The 12515-nt window shown below is 34.8% G+C and overlaps 1 protein-coding gene across 1 annotated transcript in view; it reads right to left on the bottom strand.

The window, feature by feature from the left end:
- Window positions 1-12515, bottom strand: part of CFAP47 (cilia and flagella associated protein 47) — a 353360-nt gene that overhangs the window by 175086 nt on the left and 165759 nt on the right. Inside the window, exons 46-48 of the mRNA XM_075714741.1 lie at window positions 7925-8121; window positions 3420-3563; window positions 2012-2185 (exon numbers count right to left, since the gene is read on the bottom strand). Coding sequence (XP_075570856.1) covers window positions 2012-2185; window positions 3420-3563; window positions 7925-8121 — 515 coding nt within the window. The remainder of the gene's footprint in view (window positions 1-2011; window positions 2186-3419; window positions 3564-7924; window positions 8122-12515) is intronic.

The following is a 12515-nucleotide window of genomic DNA, read 5'->3' as shown; positions in this document are numbered from 1 at the left end:
TTTTGGTACCCAGAGAACACCCTCAAGGAGGTCAAAGTTCAATCAGAACCAGCTCACCCTGGAATAATCACAACTGTCATAAATCTGTTTAACGCAATGTTTCTGAAAAAGACATACAATGAATAATTTCAATGCATTCATTTTGAAGTTTGATATTTCAGTGTCTTTCATTGGCACAAAAAATATTGAGTTCACACAAAGTGGGAAAGCCGAGGAAATGGTTCTGTTGTCAACTTTCAAAAATGTTCCCTTTCAGAGATAAAAGTACAAATGTATTAGAAATGTAAATGCATTCACATCTAAAAAGCTAAGATTGTTGAAAAGTGTCAATGCTGGTGATGCCCAAAAAATACATTTCCTATTTTGCTTGGGGGATTTAACAGTCAAAAATACAGGAACATGAAGCTGGACCTTTTTATGATATGCAAATTTTATTAAATGTAAATCCTCCTGTAATAGTGAAAAATTGGAGACTAGCAAGAGTTTAAGGAAGTATTTCACATTGCCATGAATTCCCATCAAGCCAATAGAAGAGTGCTGCTGGTATATACATGATTTCTCTTTATAAAATAAGGTGAGGCCACTGTCTACCAATACCTGTCATTTTGAGTAAAGCAGCATTTGGTGCTACTGGTACGAACGTTGAGAACAAAAGATCACTCATTTCACAAGTCCACACTAGTTAACTAGTCAGGTATTATCTTCTAGATTCTACATTCTCCCCTTTTCCCTCCTTCCCCCCAGAAGAAAAACTAAAAAAAAAAAGACACACAAACCCCTCTGTTCAAAAATACATACTTAAATATGCTGACAATTTTTAGATCACGCTCTCCTGCCTTGTTTTCATAGTTTGAGCCCTCCTAGCAAATAGTATACAGCCATAGTATCTAGATTTAAATCATAGAATCATAGAATTACTAATTAAATAGAATTAAATAACATAACAGAGTCACAAAGATGGCTTTTGTTGAGTAAGGTCCAAGATATTCTTGCTCAGGAACCTTCTCTGCAGCTGAGAAGAAAAGCAGAAGTCATATCTTTTTGTCCTAATGTACATTCCACCTCTGCTGGGGTCCTATACATGGATAAGGAAGGTGAGGAATACTACTGAAATACTTTTCTCACTTTCAAATTAAATATGCAGACAAGATGAATAGTAGGAAAATCATGAGATATAGTAATACAACAGTGTTTTTAAACAGGAAAATGTGTGTGTTTAAAAACAGTTCTAAAATATATTTAAGTAAAAGAATGAAAAATAATTATTATATTTAATAGTAAAAAGATCTTGAGAAGGGAAACTAACAACTGTATTTTTTAAGAATTCATATCTTATGTCCCTCCACTGAAGTCACCACTACCTCAGCACCTCCTACTCCATCTCCCCAGTGACACATTGCCCTTCAACAACTGTAGTTTATTATTTCCTTTAAATTTTCTTTCCCATCAGCAAACACACAAAGTGTTCACCACTTCCTCTAACATCCCTGAAACAACAGCTGGGCAAAAGACACTAACTGCTGTATTTTTTTCCAAGAAATGCAGCCACTGATTGGCCAGGCCATTAAGCCATTAGGAACAGAGATATAGTGAGTACATGCTGCAATCTTTCCCTTAGTTTTATTAAGATTTTAGGAACTCTGTATTCTCAAGCCCCTTCCCTGATTTCAAAACTGATGGAATTGGCCACTGATTTCAAACCAGTGGAGGAGGAAGGTAGGAAAGACTAGCAAATGAACAGTGCAATTATAGAAGTGTTGTTCCTTTAGGAACCAGACTAAAAAACTAAGAAATCTTTTTCCATGGAACATACAGTAAAATCATACACCGTCTCACAGACTTCCTGACTATAAACATATCTATATATTATAAACTATAGTTAGATATAATTTCTCAGGTACACATGAATTTTAATAGTATATCTGCAATTACAAAAATATTTGCTATTGTAATACATAATTTGTAGGCCTTTGGATAGAAAAATATTTGTCACATTATTGCAAAAATTTACCTTGTACATTAACTTGTTCTTGGTATAATTGGGCACCCATAAAATTTTTCGAGTGACCTTTCTCACTTGGCAATCTATCACAATATGATCCTGTGCCAGAGGTTTCTTCCCTATTCCCTTAAGGCTAAAGATGTTTTCAGTGCCAGCTGTATCATTTTGCAGAATAAGCCTTCCCTATGACAAAGAAAAAAGAAGAAAAAAAAAGTTTCAGAACTGTAGAAGTCCAAAGTCCCCTTTGGCTGCCAAACCAACTCCTTTAGTCTATTAATCTTAAATCCAGGCAACAAAGCATGCTTACAAGAAAGTGTTCCTATTGACTTTTCTAGTTCTTAAATAAACTCTGCTGTTAAACAGAGAAGAAAACTAAAGAAACAAAAGCTTTTCTTTTAATTTTTATAAATTATGAACTTTAACAATATAAAGCCTTCATACTTCTAGATTTTATACATCTTGGCTTCTTCCTGGAAAACAAATATGAAAAAAATCCAAATATCCAAGAAAGTATGTTCTCATGCATCCTTATTCCTCATTTAAAATATAACTTTGCTCAGTAATTTCCATCTATTCTTCAACTAAAATGTTCTTCATAATTATTTGTCGTCAAAGGATTCAGGGCTTTTGGCTTTTAATAGTTTTATAATACTGGATTCCTAAACTACATTGTATTTGGTTGGTAATGCATGCAGAAGGATTACTAATGTTTCACAGAACAATTTTTTTTTTTTTTTGTCTTTGGCAATTCACACATTTGAATAGCAACTTGCAGTCAAAATCTCTGAGCTAGTATACAGGCAAAAATACGTATACAGCTTTTTGCTAAAGGTGTCATAGCCTGTGCTCTGTTCTTCATTTTAGCATTCAGAATAGTGATTACTCTGATGGCAAAAGCAGCTTCTAAGTAGTGGCTTAACTTGTAACAGAAATTATTTTATGAAACAAAGTACCTATCACATAAATTCATTTGTGATGTATGCATCCAATGAGAAATACTCAATGGTACTACTTTATTACTTAGGTGATGAAATACAATTTAATATATGTCTATGATCAAAGTATATATATATATGTATATATATGATACCATATATCATATATACCATAGTATATATGATCAAAGAATCTCTACAGAGTAACTGGTTGTTTCATTAAAATGGAGGTTTGATAGAAGAGCAAATAAAGGAACAGATAATAAAGAGTGGTGGGGAAATTTATCATGCCTAATCTTAAGCTTGGCAAAGTTAGTTCCTTTGTTTTTTCACTGCAGCTAGTAGGCAATCTTTCAATTTCTGACACTCAAGCATATGCTTAATTTTAGTAACTGATTAAGCACTTTCATAATTTGGACACTGATATAAATTTTATTGACACAAGCATCCTTTTCAAATGTTGAAACTCATTTCCTTCTTACCGTTGTTACGCACTCAGCAATAGGCTTGAACGTGAGAGGATATAGAGCTGTTTCACCTACACCCACATTTATTAGAGGAGGGCCATAAAAACCCTGTCCTTCCAAAACTGCTTCAAGTTTCCAGTCCTGGCTGGACATGTTACTCTGAAATCAAAGTAAAGATGTAAATTAGATTATGCATTTAAAGCTCTTAACATGCATTTCAGCTCTTACTTGCAGTTATCATCAAATCAGAGCACAGTACTCATTTTCCCAAAGTACTGGCTCAGAGCACCTTTGGGGAGAATAAAACAGTGTACTTTAAAAATGAATTAAGCTACTAATAAATCCCTTATTCCTGGCAGCCAGAGGTATTGGTACCAATACTATCAGTAGCAATACCATCAGCAGGAATACTCATTAGAAGAATATGTACATGACATAGCTAATGGTCAAGATGGAATTTATAAGTATCATTATAAACATTTACAAGTAACTTTATGGTGCTGTTTAATGCTTGCCAAAATTCTGTCTGTTTTCCATCTGTAGAAAATCTTAGTATACCTCTTTGAAGTGCTGATGTGGTATACTAACATGTATCACCTCATTTGGCTACTGACTGTATTGCAGGACCAGTCTTGCTTGCAAATTAAGTACTCCATCTCTAAAGGAGTATTTACAGGCTTATGTTCTCAGAAACTGGTCTTTCAAGAGACTAATCTATTTTAAAGAATGCCTGTCCTGAGTAGTATCAAAGCCTATTTAAGAAACATGTTTGTCTTGCATCCAGATGTATCACAAGACTGCTTGATTATGGTAAGAAGTGAGATATTTTGTAATACGTGCTTGGGGGCTGCGTAAAAATAGTAAAACTAACGTGATGCTATCCAGCCGTCTACTATTTTAAGGAATCAGATGAACAAACATTCAGTCTTCAACAAGGTTAACATTCATCTGAAAAAGAAAATAAACTGGCATTCAAGAACTAATACCTGCCTTGTCAAAACAGAGAAGATTGACCTGTTATGAAAAAAGCAAGTAATCCTTTGACCCATAATGGTCTTTATCCATGGAAAACTGTACATAAATGTCAGAGATAAACAATGGATTTGGGGGAATAGAGATGATACTTCAAGAGAAGGATACTTGTTTCCTTCTTTGAAAGTCTCTCAAGCTCAGCTATCTCAACCTCAGAAACTAAGAAGCACCACCTGCGGTCATCAGAGCTAACTGCATGGCATGGCATGAGACCTGCAGTATCATATATCTAAGGTTTGATTAATATGTATGATTAATGCTTAATTCTTAGTTGTTAAGAGGTAAATTTCCTAGTAGTTGAGCACAAATGCCTGTTTGGAATGTTGAGATTTGTATAGTGTCTCAGTTTTTCAAAATACTTCCACTACTGTGGTCACTAATCCTCTAATAACAACAGTTGCATCACCTCTAGTAGAAAACATGAAAAAAAAAGCAATTAACTGGTATCCTCATGCTGAAGATAAAATGAAGTGGGGGTGGGGAAAGCATCAAAAGATTATTTTTATTCTTATGCTTTTTTTCTCCACAGCATCAGGAACAACTTTATCCTTTGAAAACCAGCTTGACAAGTTTTAAAACTGGCAGGTCATCACCCTTTGCTAACCTACTGTTTTAAAAGGTGGGGTAGAGGAAAAACATCACCATGACGTAGTGAGGTGGGTGTTGGTCTCTTCTCCCATGTAGTTAGCGATAGGATGAGAGGAAATGGGCTCAAGCTGCATCAGGGGAGGTTTAGATTGGATATTAGGAAAAATTTCTTCACAGAAAGGGTAGTCAAGCATTGGAACAGGCTGCCCAGAAAGGTGGTGGAGTCACCATCCCTGGAGGTGTTCAAAAAACGTGTAGACGTGGCACTTTGGGACATGGTTTAGTGGGCATGGTGGTGTTGGGTTGATGATTGGACTGATGATCTTAAAGGGCTTTTCCAACCTAAACGATTCTATGATTCTATGGTTGTTCTTTTGTAAGGAAAAGAAGACGACAGTCAAAATTTGGGGGCTTAAGTTGTTGTTTTCAATGATTTCTAGTGCCATTGGTATCAGATGCTTCCTTTATCCACACTAGCGATGATTACACCAACAAGTATTTCTTCTTAATCTCAAACACAAAAACTTGTCAGCTGGAGAAATGTAGTTGACAAACATGGTCACTTTGAAATTCTTCTGTAACAAATCCTTCTAATACAGCATGAATTTGTCTAAAAATATCTTCTAAAGAAAGATATTCAGGTTAACCACAAACATTAGAAAATGAAAATAAAATATTTGTTAAATTCTACTCCCTTGAACTTGGTGCATTAACAAACAGCTTGAATTACTTAATCATCTAATTCTTACAGGATCTCTGCTTAATGTGAAATCTTATCCGAAGCCTGTTAAGTCAATGAGAAACATAATTAATGCTAAGGGAGTTAGAATCTTTTCACAGGATAGTGGGTGATTAAATCCAAGGTACATAATAAGGCTGCAGGTATAGGACCTATGCCTCTCACTGGAGAGTGAAAGTGGAAAGTGAATGATGGAACAATTACATTCATCTCATGCTTCTGAGAATTACAGAAACTTCAGATGTTCAGCCTTAACTCCCATATAAAGACACAATAACAGATTTCAGATTCAGGTGGGTTCTTATTCTGGTTCTGTCACTAATTCACTGTGTGGCTTTAAGCACATCATTCTACCATTTTATATGCTCCATTTATAAAGTGTTTCACCTGCCACACAGATGTTATGACAGTTAGTTTGCTAGTGTCCGTAAAAAGTACTTTGAACACTAAATACTAGGTTCAAGAAACTAAGTTTAGCATATTGAACAACCCCATATCTCAGTTTCACTCTCTATGAGCATGTCTTCCTCTATAGTGTATTTCAAAGTTCAGTAATTTGAATGATAAATATGACAGTGCTAACTAACAACATAAGAATATGGAGAAATTTCTGATAAATGCAGACGCTCCAGCTAGAATGAATGTATATAAAAATGTAAAGTATCTAACACCTTACCAGAGTAACACACATTTCTTATACTGAATGTGAAAGAAACCTTGTGAAAAAAATGTGCAATCACAAAATTAAGCTTAAGATGTAAAAGGACAGGAACAACTCCACATTTTTATATTTGTTTGTTCATCACCTTTTGAGTTTGCAAATTTAGGGCATAACATTTAGAGCAGACTTTGTGACCACGTGTATGCATTCCATAGAAAGAGACAGACTAACAGATAGACACACGTTCCTTCTCTCACACACACACACACATACACACAGAGTATATGCTCCAACTGGGGTACCTTTTATTTTCTTGCTAAGAAGACAAGAAGGACTTACAAGTGTAAAAAGCATGACCCCTGCATGAAATTGAAAAGCATATACTTAGGAACACTCAGAAGTGGGGGGAAAAAAAAATGAAAATAATAAAGCCAATGTCTTTAGAAACTGCCTGTCTAAAGGAGGTGGGAAAAAACTTACCTTTCTGTGTAATATAACAGCTGTTTTTCAGCTAATGTAACATGCAATAAATCAATGTTTAATAAGTTGTATACGAATATCTTAAAATTTATGTGTACGAAAAGATAGTACAGTAATATGATTTCCTTTCATTTTCTTTACTTTCTTCTTTTTTTTTTCCTTTCTTAATGAACTAGTTCCTGGTCTACTTTCAGTATTTTACAGAGCATCCACAGTGTGATCATTTCCCAGACATTAAGTCTCTTTGTTTGAATCTGCCCCCACTCTTTTATCTACAAAATCTCAGAATAATTCTCCTATAAATTAACTCGCTAGTATTCTTCAATGGCTCTAATATCAAAAGGTTCTATCAAGTACGCAGACCAAACCGTAGTTTAAATCTCAGGAAATATTTTACCATCTTTATCTCTTAAAGAATCTTTACCTTTTCTCTCACAGCTTAAGCTCCTTCCTTATAATTTTTTCATTTTTTTTTCTTTTAAATCAGAAAAGTTCTCTAAATTTTGAGCAATAATTTTCTGAGGGAGATGATATTCCAGCCTACACTCCATCTTCATTCTGTAGTCTTACTTCTTATGTGTCAAGGGTTTCATATATTAAATAGATATGATAAAACTATATATGATATACTGCCTACGCTTGCCTTATTTTTCAAATTGTATGTAATCTAGTTCTTCTATTTTACTCCTCAACACCTCACTTTTTTTTCAGAAACAATACATTTATTACCTAGATTAAACAACTCCTTTTTTTCACTTTCAGTGTGATAACATTATGAAATAACAGATTAACAATTGTCAGGACAGAAGTGAAACATTAGAAATAAGCCCATCAAACTAATAATTTACTTTAAGAACTGCCAGAAACTATTTTTCCCAACAAGCTTTACAGTATGTCCAATGTGGACTTTGAGTCATATTTGTGCATTTTACAACCGTAAATTTTAACAGTATTTATCTGGAGTCCAGTTTTTAAAAATCCTGAATCTTAGTTTAGTTTCTAGTAGTAAAGTGAACTTACTATTGGAATATCCTGAATCACTGCCTGGTAAGCTGGAGTTAGAAATTCAAGCTCTGCTTCAGCATGGTCTGTATTCACTACGCATTCAATCTCATAGACACGAATATCACAGGAGGACTTCAGAAGAATCTGACAGTGGTAGCAACCAGCATACCGAGGAATAAATTTTATAGGAAGCTCAACTGCATCACTTCTATCTAAAAATAAAACCAAAAAATTGCAGTGTTGTAAAGCTTTTCAGAAACATCGAATTCACAAACAGAATCTGGAGAGAGTTCCAATAAACTGTAGGAAAGTCTCCCCAGCAGTACATGCAACAATTTAAAACAAACAATAGAATTTTAGGACTCATAATATAAGCACAGCCAAATTTTTATTTTCCTAAAAAAAGATATATTTAGGCATCTAAACAATATTTTCTATTGGTTTTAGTAGTGCACAGAGAGAAGTATTTTAAAAGGTCTATTAAATCTAGTAGAAAAATTAAACATATATGAATTTCTGTAAATATCAAAAAAGTACAGCAGTTACTATACTTTTGTCAACAGTTACTATGAGTTATCAGAGACAATACAGTATATTTGGCTAATAGTAGCCCCAGCAATGACTGGAATTCTGTTAAGTTTAGTAGTTCTCATGAGAGCTACTCATTAGACTTTTCCTATGCCCAAGATTGGATTGAAAGTCCGAGATTCTGAAAATGCCAGGGGTGTCCAAGTTGGATCAGAATCGTGAAAAGTCCCATTTGTCCAATCTACACCATGTAGGAAAAACTCCCCCACAATAATCTCTAGAGTAAGGAAGAAGTAATACAAATGCTTTCCATCTTTGGACATAGCCAGGTCTATCAATTCTGCTGCAAAGACTTCCTCCTCTGCTCTTGCTTACAGAAGGGATCAGACTCTTTCACAGTATTTTAAGGCCTTCACTAGCCCTTGTAGGACACTTTCAAAAGAGAAGGGAAGACACATGAGGAACTCCAGTGACTGGCCATAAAAAGAGTTCCCCAGTCCAACTCTCCCAAAAGTCTCTAAGAAACCTGAAAAACTACATGGAAGACTGCAGCTGTAAGAACTTCACTGTAGTTTTATATGTAACAAAGACTGTTTAATAGAACCTTACAGATAAAACTCCAAACAAATTGCTTCTCCCTGAGGAGGAACACCTGACAAATTGGTGGAATTGTGGATTTTCCATTCTTGTTTCTTAATTTGGCTTATTTTCTGATGATATGTATGACAACTGGACTGAAACTATTCTAATATCTTCAGTGATGACTACTGAATTTTGAAAGTGCAATCAATCTTCATTTGTGATGCTGCTCATTCTTTTTCACAAAGAGGTGCTCCTCATGTATTCAGTTCTCACCTCTCTGCAAATGAACAGCAAATTGAAGCTTTCTTGTTGCCTTATGTCATCACTACTTTAGTTTTTTCACAAAAATAGCTCAACTTCAAGAGACGAATCATACAGAATGACATTATTAATCTTTCAACATTACTAGGCTATCAAAAAGATTATAAATTGCACCTCAGGTTTAACCCTCTCTGAAATAAATTAGTTTGTCCTCTTTTAAAGACAAGATTAATGGCCTGGTAATTTTTGAATTATTAGGTTTTTTTCTATTTTGTCACTAAGTTATTATCCCCATTGGCTATCTTTCATAAAAGTGACCTGAGTTTGTCAGTTACACAAGGAATGAAACTGTCCTTCCCATTCTTCTGCTCATTAGTACAGTTCCTGATTTTCTCTGTCTACAAGAATTATTTTAGGATGTTGAAACAAAATATTTACTTAAAATTTAAAGTACACATTTTAAATACTTGCATTTCAAGATAAAGTAGATGTTTACAACATGTATTTGAAGGAAGATAATACAGTGCACTGGAAGCTCCAAAATATTTTTGCATGAGGTTTACTTTCTTGCACTAAATGGAAATTGTAATTACTAATAATTAGGGTTATCTTTCATTGAGTTGGACCCACCTTTGAAATGCACACTTCAAACAGAAATGCCTCCTATAGAAAAATTTAAAAACAAAACGAAGAAGAGACTTCCTACTCATCCCATTCCATATTTATAATATTTAGTTTGGCATTCTTTTGTTAAAATATTTGTTTCTTATGCATTAAAAAAATACATTGAAGAATAGGTCAGTTGAATAATTGAAATATTGTGATCAATTACAATCAATGGAAAGGAAAGCAAGTCAGTTGGTGAGGTTTATTTGTCCTGGTTTCAGCTGGGATAGAGTTAATTTTCTTCCTAGTAGCAGGCACAGTGCTGTGTTTTGGATTTAGTAGGAGAAGAATGTTGATAACGCACTGACGGTTTAGTTGTTACTAAGTACTGCTTACACCAGTCAAGGACGTTTCAGCTTCCCAGGCTCTGCCAGGTGCACAAGAAATTGGGAGGGGGCACAGCCAGAATAGTTGATCCAAACTGGCCAAAGGGCTATTCCATACCATATGACGTCATGCTCAGTATAGAAACTGAGGGGGTTGGCCAGGGGGCAGCGATCGCTGCTCGGGAACCGGCTAGGTATCGGTCGGTGGGTGGTGAGCAATTGCATTGTGCATCACTTGCTTTGTATGTTGTTATTATTATCATTACTATTTTACTTTATTTCAATTATTAAACTGTTCTTCTCTCAACCCAGGAGTGTTTCTCACTCTTACTCCTCCGATTCTCTCCCCTATCCTGCCAGGGTAGGAGGAGTGAGAGAGCAGCTGCGTGGTGCTTAGTTGCTGGCTGGGGCTAAACCACAACATTATTTAACATGATAAATATTTTAAGCAATAAGGCATGGTTTCCAAAGTGAGACAGGATCTCCAAATCAAAATGATTACAGAAATCACTTGCCTGTGAATTATAGGTGAAGGTTTTTTTTTTTCTGAAAAATGTTTTTTTCATGCTAACTTTAAATACCATAAAGTAAACTGGACTTAAAAGTTTCTCATCTTAGCATGTTTTCTTCTTTCTCAGTCTCATAAAATATTCAGCAAAGATTAGACTAGGAATTAATTTAAAGATTTAATGAAAATAATCCACAGGGTCACAACTGGCCTAACGATTTCTGAGACAAAGGTAGTAACAGTAAGCAATGGGCAGCATTTATGTTATTTCTATGTAACAGGAAGCAGAGCCTGCACCCATGGAAATGAATGAGACTGCAAGTATTTCTTCAACAGTGACAATTCAGGTGGAACAATACAGGGTTTGGGTACAGTTTTCTTCCCTGGACAGGATATTTATTGTTTGATGAGGAGATATTGTATGTGACATAGGCAAACAGTTTTATTTTATAGATTTGTGTTAGACAAATGCCTATGGGAAACATTTACTTGATCCTGAATCCAAATTTCTGAATTGGGTTTAGTTAATTTTTTTTAGCCCTATTACAAATTGTGGGAGGAGGGAAAGAGCAAGAATAGAAACACTGGTCTTCCATATCACAATCTGCTGGCATAATTTCTGAAGGTAGGAAACTATGTGCCTTCAGCAATTAGTCAACTACTTGCACATTATATTAGCTTTTATTCAGCAATGATGGTTCTATCTATTTAGAAGCTCAAAGCTAAATTACACAGTGAACTTATCTCAGCCTCTGACACCGTGCATGTGTCACAAATAACTGGTTAAATTAACCTGAATACTGAATTTGCAGGTATGGACACCTAGAAGGTTAAATAAGCAACCATATTGAAAAGCCTAGTCTCTTCTGACTTCTGTTTATATATCAGGTCTTCAAATGATCTCATCTGAATTGGAACATCACTCTACTCAGTAGTCTTGAAAAAGCAACCACTCTTTTATGTCCCTTAACAAGTGCTGATGTTTTGAAATTTTTGCTATCACTGTGTATGTTTATTTGCTGATTTTCTTTCACTTTATCTGAATACAACAGATTTGTAGAAGAGTTTCTAAAAAACCTACTGTTTATTGGTTCTTTTTTCCACTTAAATACAGTATATCATTACACATGTAAGCAAACAGTTAAATACACTTGATAAATCAGAAAAGGAAGATCTACTGGAGGAAAAAAAAAGAATGAAAGCAGGTTTTCCTTAATTGATTTAAAAATGCAAATGGCAGATGTTTTTCAATGTCTTGTCATGAATACTCAGCAGCCATGCTCATGTATCACATTCAGAAGCCAGTGAAGAGCTGTGTGGCACTACAATAAAGTATAAAAAAGAGTTTCTTGGGAGTTGGTTGTTTAGTAAATATTGCCCCTTAGTATTTCTGAAGAATACTTGAAAAACTTTAGAAAGAAGCAGGCTATACACTCGCTATGCCAATGGGCAACTGGAATGCTGCCAAGTAAAAAGTTTACTTAATACAACTTAAGAAACATAGTAAAGCTAATGTGCTTTCTTAAGTCACCCGATGCATAGCCCCTACTGAAAAGGATTAGCCAAATTATAAAAGTATTACATTGAGAAAAATATAGTAGAGTAATAATTCAAAGTATCTTTATCCAAAATCACAACAAAGACAGAGCTAAGATCTCTCTAAAACGTGCCCAAAATTTACAAATATCAAAAATTTCCAAAGTCATTCTTCATGACTGGAAGAAGGAAGTGGCTG

This window comes from Pelecanus crispus, chromosome 1, assembly GCF_030463565.1.
Source record: "Pelecanus crispus isolate bPelCri1 chromosome 1, bPelCri1.pri, whole genome shotgun sequence".
NCBI lineage: Eukaryota > Metazoa > Chordata > Aves > Pelecaniformes > Pelecanidae > Pelecanus > Pelecanus crispus.
Note: the sequence above shows the minus strand (reverse complement) of the source record. Positions and strands in the feature narration are given on the sequence as shown.